General features: G+C 46.7%; 1 protein-coding gene across 1 annotated transcript in view; it reads right to left on the bottom strand.

The window, feature by feature from the left end:
- Positions 1–5,911: 5,911 nt before the first annotated feature.
- Positions 5,912–17,313, bottom strand: part of LOC141271842 (uncharacterized) — a 33,683-nt gene continuing 22,281 nt past the window's right edge. Inside the window, exons 6-7 of the mRNA XM_073682029.1 lie at positions 14,792–14,882; positions 5,912–7,815 (exon numbers count right to left, since the gene is read on the bottom strand). Coding sequence (XP_073538130.1) covers positions 6,554–7,815; positions 14,792–14,882 — 1,353 coding nt within the window. The 3' untranslated portion in view covers positions 5,912–6,553. The remainder of the gene's footprint in view (positions 7,816–14,791; positions 14,883–17,313) is intronic.

Raw genomic sequence — 17,313 nt, 5'->3', positions numbered from 1 at the left:
GCCCTCCGCCTACTCCAGCTAATTTACCAGGTCTCCCGGCTCCTTACTGGCCCTATGCGGACGTCTTCGGTAAGAAGGAAGCAGAGACGTTGCCACCCCATAGGCCATATGACTGCCCGATCGACCTGGTACCTGGCACCACTCCTCCCCGTGGGCGTATCTACCCGTTGTCTGCAGCCGAGACCCGGGCCATGTCTGAGTACATTGAAGAGAATCTGGCTAGGGGATTTATCCGGAAATCTACCTCCCCGGCTGGAGCCGGATTCTTCTTTGTCAAAAAGAAAGACGGCTCGCTACGCCCCTGTATTGACTATAGAGGACTCAATCAGATCACGGTTAAAAATAAATACCCCCTTCCGCTCATCTCTGAGTTATTTGATCGTCTTAAAGGCGCCAGGATCTTCTCCAAGCTGGATCTACGTGGAGCTTATAACCTGGTCCGTATCCGTCAGGGAGACGAGTGGAAAACAGCATTTAATACCCGGGACGGACACTATGAGTACCGTGTGATGCCCTTCGGTCTCTGCAATGCTCCCGCCGTCTTCCAAGAACTGGTCAACGACATCTTCCGTGACCTTCTTTACTCCTGAGTGGTGGTATACCTGGACGGCATCTTGGTCTTCTCTCCGGATCTTCCCACACACCGGAGGGATGTTCGTCAGGTCCAGCTTAGGCTCAGGCAGAACCACCTCTATGCTAAATACGAGAAGTGCCTTTTTGAGCAGACCTCTCTTCCTTTCCTGGGCTATGTTATCTCCCAGACAGGCTTGCGAATGGATCCCGAGAAGCTCTCTGCTGTCCTAAAGTGGCCCCGTCCGGAGGGCTTGAAGGCGATACAGCGATTCCTGGGCTTCGCTAATTACTATCGTCTCTTCATTCCTCACTTCTCGTCACGGACTGCGCTCATATCTGCGCTCACCCGTAAGGGAGCAAATCCCAAGGTATGGTCATCCGAAGCTGAGGAGGCCTTCCTTTCCCTGAAACAAGCCTTCTCCTCTGCCCCTGTGCTGCACCGTCCGGACTGCAACAAACAGTTCTACCTGGAGGTTGATGCCTCCTCCTCTGGAGCTGGAGCGTTGCTCATCCAGAAGTCTTCCTCCGGGAGAATGGTAACCTGCGGCTTTTTCTCTAAAATCTTCTCCTCCTCTGAGCGCAATTACTCCATAGGAGACCGAGAACTGCTTGCCGTTAAATTGGCGCTGGAGGAGTGGCGTTACCTGCTTGAAGGGGCCCTATACCCGGTGATCATCTATACAGATCACAAGAACCTGGCATATCTCCAAAATGCCCAGAGACTTAATCCACGTCAAGCCCGGTGGTCTTTGTTCTTTGCCCGCTTTGATTTCATCCTTCATTTCCGCCCGGCGGACAAAAATGTCAAAGCTGATGCCTTGTCCCGATCCTTCCTGTCCTCCGACCAAGAGGAGGAGCCTATCCACATTATCAACCCCTCCAAGGTGATGAATGTGGCCCCCTTGGATTTGACTCGTCTTCCACCCGGCAAGACGTTCGTGGCGCCTCCAGACCGTGAGAGGGTTCTTCGCTGGGGTCATTCTTCTAAACTAGCTGGCCATGCCGGCCAAAAGAAGACCTTCCTACTCATTTCCCGGCATTACTGCTGGTCTACCCTGCGTAAGGATGTGGTAGACTTCGTCTCTGCCTGTTCATCTTGTGGCCGCAACAAAATTCCCAGACACTTACCAGCTGGTCATCTCCTGCCGCTTCCCATACCTGTTGCCCGTGGCAACACATCGCTATGGACTTCATTACCGATCTTCCTGTCTCTGCCGGGTGTACTGTCATTTGGGTGGTCGCGGACCGCTTCTCTAAAATGGCCCACTTCATTCCCCTGCCTGGTCTTCCGTCTGCACCTGAGCTGGCTAAGGACTTTATTCGCCATATCTTCCGTCTCCATGGCCTACCCCTCCACATCGTGTCGGATCGAGGGGTTCAGTTTACCTCACGCTTCTGGAGAGCCACATGTAAACTGCTGGACGTCACCCTGGACTTCTCCTCCGCTTACCACCCTCAGTCCAATGGTCAAGTGGAGCGGATCAATCAGATCCTTACCAGCTATCTCCGGCACTTTGTTAATGCCCACCATTCTGATTGGGTGGACCTCCTTCCTTGGGCCGAGTTCTCTTATAATAACCACGAGAGCGAATCCAATTCCAAGTCCCAGTTCTTTATTGTCTATGGCCAGCACCTCCGGATTCCGCTCCCTGTCTCCGTTTCTGTGGACAACCCTGCTGCGGAGTCTCTTGTCAGTGAATTATTTACTATTTGGGACAGTACCAGGTCCGCTCTTCTTCTGTCCTCTGAGCGGATGAAGAGATATGCTGATAAGAGACGTCTGGATCCGCCTCAGTTCCGTCCGGGAGACAAGGTTTGGCTCTCGTCCAAACATGTGCGGCTCAAAGTACCCTCCTTCAAGTTGGGCCCTCGATTCATCGGTCCCTTCGAAGTCCTCAGGCAAATTAACCCTGTGGCCTACAAATTAAAACTCCCAGCCACCCTACGGATTCCCAACTCCTTCCACGTATCTCTCCTCAAACCCGTTGTCTTTAACTCTTTTTCCAATAATCCAGGTGCCCCTCCTGCTCCGGTTTCCGCTGATGACGTCTTTGAGGTAGAGAGTATTCTGGCCTCCAAGAGGGTAAGAGGAAAGACCTTTTTTCTGGTAGATTGGAAGGGGTTTGGTCCTCAGGAGAGAACTTGGGAACCCAGGGAGAACATCAACGCCCCGCTTCTCCTTGAAAAATTTCTTTCTGGCCAAAAAAAGAGGGGGCCTAAAGGGGGGGGTACTGTAGCATCGGCGTCTCTGCCCCGTACTAGGCAGAGACGCCGTCCCTCTCACCTCCCCGCTCCTGGCGCGGCGTCCTCCAGCGCTTCTCTCCCTGCTGCTTCCGGCACGCGCTCCTTCCCTGGCAGTGTGCTTAGGGCGCGCACGCGCTCCCCCTCTCTTAAAGGGACCGCGCGCGCTGTCCTAAGGAGTCCCCGGCCAATTGCCGGAGGACTTCCCATATTTAAGGCACCTCCTCCAAAATGGAGGTGCCCGAGCAATGTTGTTGCAAAGCCTTCACTCTGCTTCAGCCCTCAGGTCCCGTTACCAGTTACCAGCCAGTCACCTGCGAGATTCCTGCTTGTTACCTGCCAGTCACCTGCCGGATTCCTGCCTGTTACCTGCCAGATTCCTGCTTGATTCCTGCCTGATATCCGTTTACCTGCTTGCAAGCCTGCGGTCCGACGGTCTGCTTTCCGACACCTGTCAGTCTTTCTATGGACCAGCCTGCCCGCTCACCTGGGAGCGCTCATCTGCTACCTGCCTGCTAGCCTACCTGGAGGCTCCGCCGTCACTTGCCGTGACCACCTGCCTGTCCAGAGACTCTTGCCTGCTCACTTGGGAGCGCTCACCTGCTACCTGTCTGCTAGCCTACCTGGAGGCTCTGCCGTCACTTGCCGTGACCACCTGCCCGTCCAGAGACTCTCGCCCGCTCACCTGGGAGCGCTCACCAGCCACCTGCCTGCTGTCCTTCTACCCAGAGACTGTCCCTGTCACTTGCCGTGAGTACCCGTCCTTTTACCCAGAGACTGTCCCTGTCACTTGCCATGACTACCTGCCCCTCTACCCAGAGACTGTCCCTGTCACTTGCTGTGACTACCTGCCCCTCTACCCAAAGACTGCCCCTGTCACTTGCTGTGACTACCTGCCCGTCTTCCCTGGGAGCCACCCGCTTCCTTACAAGGACTGCCCCCTTGTATAGTTGCACAGAGGTTCCATCTCCCAGACCCGTTACATAGGTGGTATGGAATAGAGCATAAAAACAGGATAAAAAGACACCCTGTTAATACCCCAGGGGATATCAAGATGAAGTATGATTGCAAAATGCCCTCTGGCCCATAAATAAATGAATTCATATAATAAAGCTCCAAAAATAAGGAGATGCCAATAGATATTAAATACAGACACAGGGGTAGTGCAACCCAATATATCAGCCCCAGGGGAGAAAATAGGGGAAAGAGAAAAACCCCGACAGCTAGATATGACTGCTAAACAATATCAGTCCCAAAATGTGGCAGCAAATATACAACAGACGCATGTGTTTACCACATAGGCATATCAAAATACTGCTATTTGGCCACCACAAAGAAGAGACTTAGGATGAGCAGCAGGATGTAGAATACACACCAGAAATACACAGAGAGGGTCAGGGGGAGGAGAGTGGGTGGTAATGAGTGCAGCCCAACGCACGTCTTGCAGAATCAGAACACCGCTTTCTCAAGGGCAAGAAGGTATGCTGGAGAGGGACCCACATTCCCTAAATACATGCCTGGAAAATTAAATTCCGGTCATGTGACCGGGGTGACGCACCACTGGAAGTGGCCAGCTTAAACCGGAAGCTCATCACCCGGCACACAAACCAGCAGTTGAGGGATGCAAGGAGCGCCGTGTGCGCGCACACAGCAGGGCACGCACGACGGCGCGCACCCCCGCTTTATGTTTTAGTAGGATAAATCTGAGGTCAGGTTGGGAGGCAAGAGGTACGGGGAGATGATTATTTGGTTAGAGGGTGCTGGGGTTTGGGGATAGCGAAGGAGAGTGAGGATTAGTGGAGCAAAAACTGTAAGGACAATTGTAAGAATAGTGAAAGGATAGGAGTAGGTTCAAAAAAAAGGTGGGTAAATGTGATAAGCAGTGCTTACTGTTCCCTTCTGGCCTATTCCTAGTATGTTCCTTTAATAATACACTTATTGCCGATACACTTGCTGCAGATACGCAGACCTCGGTCATCACACCTATCTGGGCACATTTATACATCTATGATTAGACCAGGTGTGGGCAAAGGGGAAGAGCCACAGATCAGAGAATAACAGCATGGGTTAATTAAGACAGAGGAGCTAATATGGGCATATTACTTGATAAAGAACAAGGACTGCAGACAGGCCAAAATGGATAGATAGTGAGGTGTGAATGGGGATAAGGCTGTGTGCCCACGTAGCGTTTTTCAAGCGTATATGCTGCGGAATTTCCGCAGCGTAAACGCTTGAAAAACGCATGTATATCCGCACCCCATGGTCCCCAATGGCATTCCGCAATGTCAATGCCCATGCTGCGGATTTTTCCGCAGCGTATATGCTGCGGTCAAAAATCCGCAGCATGTTCATTAATTTTGCGGAAGCGCAGCGGAATCAATGTGCGGATGGTACCCAAGTCTGGATGAGAGGAGACTCTCATCCAGACCTGGGTACCAAAGAACCTGTAAAAAAAAGAATAAAATAAAGTTTATACTTATCTTCTGATGTTTTCCCTCCGTCGCGCTGTTGTCTGAAGGACCTGCCACGTCATTGAGTCATGTGACCCATCACATGACTCAATGACGTCACCGCAGGTCCTGCACACAACAGCGTGAGCCGCTCAAGCCTCCGTCAGGGCAGAGAATGCATCAGAAGGTGAGTATAAAGTTTATTTTTTTATTTTTTACCATTCTGAACAAGTTGTCAAGCACTTTTCCAAGTGATGCTTGGAGAAGTGCTTGATAACCCGCATGCGGAAATGCATGCAAAGACGCCTCACAAACGCTTCTACCTGGCGGGAAAACCGCATGTAATATCCGCATGCGATTTTCCCGCCAGGGAGAAGCGTAAAAAATATGCTTCAGGTCCGCAACGTGGGCACATAGCCTAAAAGGATTACAGGAAATTACAAGTAAGAAAATATACTGGGAGAGACAGATACACAAGTGTGAATTCAGTGCTATGATTATGAAGGATGTTACAAGAATTAGCAGACAGAAACCAGGACAGACAGATTGATATAAGCAGGGATCAATGAATATGGCAGATATTGGAATTTATAATTTCTTACACATAATTTGATAACATTTAGATGGATTCAGACGAACCTTCCTACAAGACGGTATGAGAAAGCAATTTATTCTAAAAATACAGACACAAAAAAAAATAAGTATCCAGCCACGGTCCAAGATTTTTCGGGCCTGGCTTCCAGGTGTCAGTACGAGAAGAGATCTATGTCTCTGGAGCTTCTCTTCTCAGTATAATGAGACTCACTGATCTTGTTCATATAAAGAACCTTTGAGTAAAATAGAAACTGCCTGAACAAGAAGACCCTGCCTGATCTATATTTCCTTGTATAAAGAACTATGGAGATAGCGCTATTCTTCTGTATAAAATATGTGACGTTGCTGTAGCCCTAATATTTCTGTATTTTAATTAGAATAGGTCACACCAGACGTTCCAACAAAGAAGGGGAGGTGTAGCAATACTCTTGTCCATACAATAAATATATAATTTTAAAATATTCAATACACATGGAATATTGCATTTAATTTCCTTTTTAGATACCAGATGTATATTAATAACTGCATATGTTTTAATTCAAATGCAAGTTCTAACTTGCTTTCTCATTTACTTATTTTTCATTACTTTAACATTTGTTTTCTTGTACAGTTTGTCAAAAATATATGGTTTATAAGTGTGAATTTTCTTTTGTGGTTAGCAAAATGTGATTTTTGAGTAAAATATTACCCACCTTCTAGGTATGACTTATCCCTTTGTGAGATATTTGATGTTTAGTAAGACTCCTTTTGTTGGTAAAATGTTTCTCACATTCTTTACATGAAAATGGCTTCTCCCCTGTGTGAGTTCTCTGATGTGTAACAAGATTTGATTTATCTGCAAAACATTTCCCACATTCTGAGCATGAATGTGGCTTCTCCCCTGTGTGATTTCTCTGATGTTTAACAAAATGTGATCTATATGTAAAACATTTTCCACATTCAGGACATGAATATGGCTTCTCCCCTGAGTGAGTTCTCTGATGTATAACAAACTGTGATTTATATGTAAAACATTTCCCACATTCTGAACATGAATATGGCTTCTCCCCTGTGTGAGTTCTCTGATGTATAACAAAATGTGATTTATTTGCAAAACATTTCTCACATTCCGAACATGAAAATAGATTCTCCCCTGTGTGTGTTCTCTGATGTACAACAAGATTTGATTTATTTGCAAAACATTTCCCACATTCTGAACATGAATATGGCTCCTCCCCTGTGTGACTTTTCTGATGTGAAACTAGACATGATTTAGCTGAAAAACATTTCTCACATTCTGAACATGAAAATGGCTTCTCCCCTGTGTGACTTCGCTGATGTCTAAAAAGATTTGATTTATCTATAAAACATTTCCCACATTCTGAACATGAAAATGGCTTATCCCCTGTGTGACTTCTCTGATGCGTAACAAGATTTGACTTACTTGCAAAACATTTTCCACATTCTGAGCATGAATATGGTTTCTCCCCTGTGTGAGATCTCTGATGTATAACAAGATTTGATTTATTTGGAAAACATTTCCCACATTCTGAACATGAATATGACTTCTCCCCTGCGTGAGCTCTTTTTTGGCGAACATGCTCTAATTTCTGGTTAAAATATTTCCCACACTCTGAAGAAAATCTTTTCTCTTCTATGTGAATTTTTGGGTGTGTAATAATAGACGTTTTGAGGGAAAAACTTTTTTCATATTCTAAACTTGAAAATTGCTTGGTTTCTGTAATAACAGTTAGATTTTTAATGCCTCTTTTGTGACTTTTATTTTTCTTAATAGTACCTGATGAATCAGAAGATGGGACCTGTTTAAAAGGATCAGATAATAGATCTTTGCTGTGAGAGGATGTCGCCGTTTCTGGAATAGTGGCATAGACGTCCGTTATATCTTGATTGATACCAAGGTCATCTAATTTAAAAATTGAAGATTTCAATTGTCCCTCTGATCTCCTGGTGCAGTCATCTGCCAAGAATAAGATAATTTTTGAATGAATTATGATGAATTATATTTTTATAACATTTCTAAATACACAAACAAATTGCAAGTTATGTAGCAAAATTCAATTAGTTACTGTGAAGAATGGCACCAGAGGGAGTCCGCAGAATCCCAACGCTGCCAACACTTGTGATGAATGGCACCAGAGGGATCCCGCAGAATCCCACCGCTGCCACCACTTGTAATGAATGGCACCAGAAGGACCTCGCCGAATCCCACAGCGGCCACCACTTGTGAAGGATCCACACCTCGCCACCCGCCTGACATCACAATTACGTCAGAAGGAACACGTGATCCGGATCTGCCCTTTGAACCAACATGACGTTCCGCACCCCGTCGAGGACGAGTAAGGTCAGATTGGTACAGTTCTACACAGGCACCTCCAGTCCACACGGGTACAGGAAGGCACCGGGAGTGAGAACAGGTGGCCCTGACAGGCTGAGAGCCCCCTTTACTAGCTCCAGTGAAGTAGAACCTTGTCGGCCTGGTAGAGCTGCCACCAGTTTCTATTAGATATAAGTCCCTGGGCCGTTAAAGGGAATTATATCAGGCCAGAAACCTGCCCCGGTAGCATGAGGATTAAGATGAACAACGGACGTGTGGGTTTGTGGATTGAGATAAAAGAGCAGCCCAAGGTTAAATTATTTATTTAATCGCCTTAAGGGCACACTAGACATTATAACATTACACTATATACATAAGGGTTATACATACATAATGGTCAGAGATGCAAACACAACAGTAGTGATACAAAAGATATAAGCAGTTATTAAGAGTCAGTTACCAGTCAGATGGAAGGCCTGGCTTGTGGGGGAGAGGCTGCCATATGGGAGGCTTGTAGTCCCTTTTGTCGCAGTATTTCTCCCACACAACGTATCATCACGACCTCCCAGGGAAAAAGACACTGGGCTCTAGCTGCAGGAGCTCTTAACCTCTCTGGGTCACTCCCGCTACTGCCCCCTGGCTAGACCGAAATCTCTACCTCTGGTCTCTCCTAGCTACAAACTCTAAAAACTAAAATGGGCTATACTTCCTTAATGGACTGTCCAAGGGAGTCGGTTATGGTATCATCGGATCCAGCCTGGCCCCTGCTACGCATGCAGACCAAACACAGTGGCTCTAGAGGTTTCGAAAGGCTGTGCCATGTATCTCCTTATCCCTGTGCGCTAGACTGTGCTGGAAGCTAGGGTGACATTCTTCATGTTCGGGTGGTTCCAAAAATCTATTTGGTGTATCACTGGGATGTATAGTATCCCCATAACTCGGTATTGAATTTCACTTGTCTGACACAAAGGATATGCCACATGGCTGGGGTTCACAGGGGGCCTTCCTGTAGCAGTTCCACAGCTGCTGGTGGGGGGGGGTTGTCACTCACTGTCCCTCAGCCCCTTCCTTCTGCTTCCTGCAAAAGCGTCTGGTTACAGCTGTACACTGTAGATCTGTATAATCCCCCTCCAAACAGGGCACAATGATTAGGTCTTTAATATTCTTCACAGTTACTAAAACAAAAACATTTTAAAATCTAACAGTAAACCTTGAAAAGCAAGATGGCTTTCATAAACCAATCCAGCAAAATATGCGTTCCCAAAGTCAAAGTCCCCCTCGCTCCTGAGCCTTACAGTGTGCCCAAAAACTGTTAGTGTCCACATATTAAGCTGTGTTGGGAAGACAACGGGAAGAACCCACTAAAACATTTACAGCGTGCATGTCTCCAGAAAGACAAGCTGGGCACCACTTATTGGGTACTAAAATGGCATATTTCCAATTGTAATTCTCCAACATCCACAGTGTTCTAGTTTCCACAGAATACCCGCAAAGTCAGATGAATTTACTGAGGGATATTGAGTCAATTTTATGCAGTCTGCTATCCTGACACCTTAGGTGATCTGCAAATGGTGCCGGAAATGCCCAATAGTGACAGCGACATCGCAGAGGGAGGGAACTCTCTCTGTGCTTCAATCAGCACATTGCGATGTGATCGCGTTGAGCTGATGGTCTCCATGGTGACTCCGGGTCCCAAGATGGCCGTGGAGTTCAGGATAGGTGGCCTATCAGCGCTAGCTCAGAGCAGGAGTTGACACGCCTCCTTCCTGCCTGTCAGATGCTGATCTGATGCGCTGAAGTGCTGAAGCATTGTAGAGTATTAGATCGCTGATCTGACAGTGTAAATATAAATGTGAATAAGTAAAAAAAAAAAAAAAGTTAATAAAAATTTTAAATATATTGAAAAAAAAATTCCAAAATAAAGAAAAAAAAAAAGAAAAAATATTGATCCAATAAATACCTTTATTTATGTAAAAAAAAATAAACAAAAAAAATAAAAATACACATTTGGTATCGCCACATCCGCATGTACAGAAATTCACATTTGGCCAAGATTAACAATTATTAAATGTTATTTACTCTATTAACCCCTTTCCGACCCAAGGCGTACTAATACGTATCTGTGCCCTGGGACTTATGGACAAGATACGTATTAGTACGCCTTATCTTTAAAGCGGTGCTAAAATTAAAATTCCGGTGCCATCTTACCTCAGGGTAGATGGCGCCGGCATCTCGGGGGGTGGTGCCGCCCCCCCGCGCCCACGATCGCTGTGATTGGCTGTTCAATTCTGAACAGCCAATCACAGTATTTCTCACTGTTTCCGGCAATCAGATTGCCAGAAACAGTGATGTGCAGCCTAGGATCGGTGCTCCCAAGAGCAGCAATCCTAGGCTGTTGCCTAGTAACCCCAGCCCTCTCCCCAAACTGCTAGGATCGGTGCGATCGCCGATCAAATCGATCGCACCGATCACAGCGGGACCGCGCGGTAACAGGGCGGTCACGGGGCGGTGACCGGCTTGTGACCTGCCTGTCACCTCCACATGACCCCCTGTGAAGTCATACAAGCCCCCAGCCAGCTCTGATTGGAGCGATCGGTGATGACATCGATCGCTCCAATCAGAGTACATGAACACAGGTGACACGGCGGTCACAGGGAGGTGACCGGCTTGTGACCTGCCTGTCACCTCCCTGTAACCCCCTGTGGTGCGTGCCCAGGCCCCAGCCATCTCTGATTGGTGTGATTGATGATGACATCGATCGCACCAATCAGAGTACCTGACCGGGTGGTGACCGGCCTGTGACCTGCCTGTCACCACCCTGTCACCCCCCCTGTGACCGCCCTGCAGATCCTCACACTTGGTGAGGATTTCTACAGAGCGGTCACGTCTGATCACTCTGTGCTGGGCCTTGTAGTTCCACAACCTTTTGTGACACTACAAGACCTCTCTCCTACCTGCTCCAGTCGCTGCTTCTGCTCCGGCATCCCTCTGCGCTCTCCAGGGTCCTGGATCTCTTGCTCCGGCATCCTGCTGAACTCTTCAGGCTGCTGGCTGAGCTTCGGCGTCTGGCTGCTGTCCAGGGTCCTGGATCTCCTGCTCCTGTCTCCTGGGTCGTCGGTCTCCAGCTCCTTATCCTGCGGATCCTGCTCCTGAGCCTGCTGAAAGAAGAACAGAGAAGACTTTGGTAAGTGCATCTCTGTTCTCCCCTCATCCACCCCTCCCCCCCCCCTCCCTCCCCCTCCTTTTTACCAATTTTTTTTTTTCGTGCGTCCTGCAGCGGCCGAGCGCTGAGCAGTGTCTACGTCACTGATCAACGTCCGTGCTCGCTGCTTTTCATGACTTTTCTTTTTTTCTTTTCACGACTTTTCTTTTTTTCTTTTCCGTGTTCGCTGTTTTCACGACTTTTCTTTTTTTCTTTTCTGTGTTCGCTGTTTTCACGACTTTTCTTTTTTTCTTTTCTTTCTCTTCTTTTTCTTGTCCCTGTCAATTCTCCCCCCCCCCCACCTTTGCACCACATCCGCGCACACACCCAGCAGCTGCCGAGAGTTGATTGGTGACATAGTTCACCGATCCGCACTCGTGCTCACTGTTTGAACCACCCACGGTAGTTCTTTTTTTTCTCTTTTTTTTCAGGAAAAAAAAGTTCACACCAAGCACACTGACACACACACACTCTAAATAAATTACTGACACACACGCACCACATACACGGAAAAAAAAAATGGCCGGCTCATCCCAAACTCACTATTCAGAGGAGGAGACATACTCTTTTGTTGCCTCCGACACCGAGACCGACAGCGAGGGCGAGGATCCCACATTTCTTTGCTTTTCTCTGACGCCTCATCGTCCTCCTCTTCCTACTCTTCTTCCTCCTCTTCTTCCTCAGGTTCTCCTGGAGCACCCCGCAGTCGTCGCAGGAGAGAAGATGTTCCAGCGCCCCCCAATACTGACCCCATATGGACCTCGCCCCCCGAAAATTTTGAGCCATTGATTCCTGATTTCGTGGCGGAATCAGGAATCAAGTTTGACACCACCGACCTCACAGAAATAGACTTTTTCAAAGTCTTTTTCTCTGAGGATTTTATAAACCTCATGGTGGACCAAACTAATGTGCACGCTCATCAATTTTTGGAACAAAACCCCTCTTCATCATTTTCTTACTGGTCTCCTGTAGACGCAGAAGAAATGATGAAGTTTTGGGGCCTGGTCCTTCATATGGGGATCCTGAAAAAAACAGAGATTCGGCAATACTGGAGTGTTGACGTTTTGTATAGCACTCCAGTGTTCCGAATGGTCATGACCCGGAAACGCTTTGAGGCCATCCACAAGTTCTTGCATTACAACGATAATGCAAGGTGTCCTACACGCGATGACCCGAACTTTGAGCGTCTTTTCAAAGTTCGGCCGGTGATCGAGCACTTCAACAACAAGTTTGGTGAAGTGTACGTGCCCCAAAGGGACATCTGCGTGGATGAGTCCTTAATTGCTTTCAAGGGGCGGCTTGGATTCCGGCAGTACCTGCCCAGTAAAAGGTCCAGGTATGGGATCAAGCTGTATAAACTTTGTGAGAGTACCTCAGGGTACACTCACAAGTTTAGAGTTTATGAAGGGAAGGACTCCCGGATTGAACCCCTTGAATGCCCCCCTGTTCAGGGAGTGAGTGGGAAAATTGTGTGGGACTTGGTGCACCCACTGCTGGATAAAGGTTATCACCTGTACGTGGATAACTTTTATACAAGTATCCCACTCTTCAAGTCCCTCTCTGCGCGACATACCGCAGCTTGCGGTACTGTCCGCAAAAATCAGAAAGGCCTCCCAAAGACGCTAATTGGGCAGTTGCTCAGAAGGGGTGAGAGCAGAGCCCAATGTAGCGACCACCTGTTGGTGGTCAAGTACAAGGACAAGAGGGATGTCCTTCTCTTGACCACCATACATGGTGATGGCAGCACCCTCAGCACTGTAAGAGGTTCCACTACACAGGTCGCCAAACCAGACTGTGTAGTGGGGTACAACAAATACATGGGGGGAGTTGATCTCTCCGATCAAGTCCTACAGCCGTACAGTGCTTTGAGAAAGGCCAAGGTATGGTATAAGAAGCTGGCCGTGCACATTGTTCAGATGGCAATGCACAACGCTTTCCTTCTGTCTCAATGTGCAGGCCAGACTTCTGCGTGGTATCTTCACTTTCAGGAGACAGTTATCAAGGCCCTGATATTTGGCAGTGGTGGCGGAGCGGGTCCCACTACTTCTGGAACTGAAGGACCTCGAATTGTACCGGGTCAGCATTTCCCGGGGCAGATCCCTCACAGATGAAAAAAGGGTTAGTCACAAAAGAAGTGCCGAGTGTGCTACCGAAGAGGAATACGCAAGGACACCATTTACCAATGTGACACCTGCCCCGACAAACCTGGCCTCTGCATGAAAGACTGCTTCAGAAGATACCATACCTCCATGGACTATTGAATTAATTTCTGACGTATGAGAACCCGACGAACACTACACAGCTGACGTAGTGTTCGTCAGGTTGTCATACTTCAGTTGTGTAGTGTTTGTCAGGTTGTAATACACAACTGGCATATAACACTACATAATAAAATTGACAAATCAGGAATCCGTTCCAAAAAGGGGGCACTTGTGGGGGAGCTCCAATGTTTGGGCACACAGGGACTCTCCAAACGCAACATGGTTCCAATTTGTTAGCGGACACCATGTCGAGTTTGGAGAGCCCCTGTGTGCCTAAATGTTGGGGCTCCCCCACAATTGACCCCATTTTGGAAACTAGACCCCCCAAGGCACCTATCTAGATACATAGTGAGCACTTGAAACCCCCAGGTGCTTCACAAATTAATCCGTAAAAATGAAAAAGTGTGTTTTTTTCCACTTTTTCATTTTTACGAATCAATTTGTGAAGCACCTGGGGGTTCCAAGTGCTCACTATGCATCTAGATAGGTGCCTTGGGGGGTCTAGTTTCCAAAATGGGGTCACTTGTGGGGGAGCTCCAATGTTTGGGCACACAGGGACTCTCCAAATACAACAAGGTGTCCGCTAAAAAATTGAATGGAAAATCGGCTCAAATTGTTAGCGGACACCATGTTCCGTTTGGAGAGCCCCTGTGTGCATAAAAATTCAAAGTTTGAAAATTGCTAAATTTTCAAAATTTTCGCCAAATTTCCATTTTTTTCACAAATAAACGCAAGTGATATCAAAGAAATTTTACCACAATCATGAAGTACAATATGTCACGAAAAAACAATCTCAGAATCAGGGGGATCCGTAGAAGCGTTCCAGAGTAATTACCTCATAAAGTGACAGTGGTCAGAATTGTAAAAATTGGCCTGGTCATTAACGCGCAAACCACCCTCGGGGATAAAGGGGTTAATAAGGGGTAATTTTTACTTTTTGACCTCATAGATTCAACAATGGATGACTCCATTGCAAGTTCTTATACAATTGTTCAAATTAATGGGGACAGTTTTGGGTGAAGGAGCATGCAGTGGTCTAGCGGCAGAATGGTGACCTGTAGTTGTGATATTACCAGACAACACCACTGAAAAAGCAGTGTCAGCCAGTGTATGAGAATAATCTGTGACTTCTCTGTATTTAGTGGTCTCTACTCACCTGGGTAATTATCTGTAGGAATCTCCTCTTTACATCGCTCATCAGCCCTCACATATGTCTCTGTAGTATTAATATGCGTCAGATCTTCACCCTGAAACAAATAATGTAAAAGTCACAGACAGATGGAGAAATCACATCTACAATCAGCTCTAATCCAGCCATCTCCACCGTTCTCATTAAACAAGTATAAAACATATAATACTTATGATGCTGAGCCACAAATGTGATGTTGATTCCTTACTCACAGGCAAGTCGTAAGACAGGGCAGTCAAAAGGTCCCGGGTCTGATGCCAAGAGAGCTCATCATAACCAGATGGGTAAGAGAACGGCGCATTCACGTCACAGTCCAAGGTCAAAATTCCAGGAAGGTAGCGGATGACCCAAATGGGCTAGGCAAATGAATGGTCAAAGGCAAGGTCCAAGTTCGGGCAGTAAAAGATCAGAAATATAGCCCTGGAAACCGATACAGACACACACCACTGAGCTAAGGCAACGATTGGCAATTGTTACTGTCCAGCTAAATAGCCATGCATTCACCCACAATAGGAGACACCTAAAAGAAACCACGCATGCCCCTGCCCTGATTGGCGGTTGGACTGTCACTCATAATACTGACAGGTCAGCACGACCCTGATCCTATAGGGCGGTTGAGCTGTCACTTACTGCGTCCAAGACACAGTGAATGGTGGAATCATGACAGTAAACCCTCTTCTACGGGGGCCACCGGTCCCCCAGGTTTCCCAAGAAACCTAAGATGGAAGGCCTTGACCAAGCGATCGGCCTTTACAGAACGAGCTGGAACCCTACATCTCTTGTCAGGTCCATATAACCGCCAATGAACAAGATATTTTATGGAATTTCGGACCCTTCGAAAATCCACAATCCTCTGCACCTCATGTTCCAAACCTTCATCGACAGAAACCGGAGGAGGTGGAGACGAGGAAGATAACACCTATGGGACAAACTCTTTTAACAGGGATCTGTGGAAAACATTCGGAATGCAAAGAGATGGAGAAAGTTTTAATCTAAAGACCACTATATTGACTACCTCCAGAATCTCAGGGCCAATAAATTAGAACCCAACTTCAATGATGGTACTTTCAGCTTAATATTTTTAGATGACAACCAAACTTTATCAACTACTTTGAAAACAAGACCAACCAAACATTTCCTATTGGCTTTCCTTTTATGGCAAATCTGAGCCACCCTGATTTTCTTTTGACCCTCCCTCCAGACATCCCCAAGTTTCTGTATGGAAACCTCCACTCCAGGACATCGTAAACACATCCTAGAAAATTCACCAAAATGGAGATGAAAACCATAATTACAACAAAAAAGTGAGGTTCCAGTAGACTGACAAGACTGTTAAAGGCAAACTCAGCAAAAGGTAAAAATGAAGACCAGTCCTTCTGCTGAGCCACAGCATAACGCCTTAAAATTTGTTCCAATAATTAATTTGTCCTGTCTGACTGACTGTTGGTTTCAGGGTGATATGCAGAGGAAAATCACAAGTCAATCGCCAATTTCCTACAAAAAGCTTTCCGTAATTTTAGACAAAATGCCCCCCTCCCACTATCAGATACAATGTTAAGAGGAATTCCATGCAATCTCACATGACGGATGAACAACCTGGAAAGTGTTTCAGAATTTGCTATCCCCGATGAAGAAACAAAATGAGTCTTTTTGCTGAATCGCTCAATCACCATCCAAATAACAGTTCTCCAACCAGACAAAGGCAAATCTGTGATGCAATCCATGGACAAATGAGTCCACGGTCTTTGTGGAATTGGCAATGGAGCCTATTCCCCAGCAGGCCGGTGTTGACAGACTTTAGTGCGTCCGCAAACTTCGTAGGTGGAAACACAACCTCTAATGTCATTATATATTGATGGCCACCAAAAAAGAATAGCAATGGATTTTCTCGTACTTGTTACCCCAGAGTGATCACTCAAGATGGAATCATGAAACTCTTGTAAAAGACGCAATCTTAGGTAGACTGGTATCAATAATTTGGACCCTGGAGTAGCGGAAGGGGCCAACGATGGGACTCTACATATCTCAGCTTCTAACTTCGAGAATAACATGAAATCCACTATGCCCTGATTAAGGATGGAGGTTCTGGAAGAGAAGCTGAATCAAGACTGCGTGATAAAGTGTCAGCACTCACATTTGTGGACCCCTGACCTGAACGTGATAGTGAAATTGAATCTAGAGAGAAATAAAGCCCATGTGGCCTGTCTTGGCATTAACCGTTTAGCTGATTCAATATAAAAGCTAAATTCTTATGATCCGTCACCACAGTGACTTCATGAACTGCCTCTCCAAAAAAAATGTCTCCGTTCATCAAAAGCTAATTTGACAGCAAGTCGAGGCTCCCAACATTATAATTTCTTTAAGTACACAAAAATTTCCTAGAAATAAAATGCACAAGGCCGCAAATTAGAGTCTTAGAATCTTGGGATAATACAGCCCCTAAACCGATGCATCCACCTCCACAATAAACAGTTCCTGGAGATTGGGTT

This window comes from Phyllobates terribilis, unplaced genomic scaffold (assembly GCF_046119375.1).
Source record: "Phyllobates terribilis strain yellow unplaced genomic scaffold, ASM4611937v1 Scaffold_5__5_contigs__length_657084704, whole genome shotgun sequence".
In the NCBI taxonomy this organism is placed as follows: domain Eukaryota; kingdom Metazoa; phylum Chordata; class Amphibia; order Anura; family Dendrobatidae; genus Phyllobates; species Phyllobates terribilis.
The sequence above is the reverse complement of the archived record's forward strand: the minus strand, read 5'-3'. Positions and strand labels throughout refer to the sequence as shown.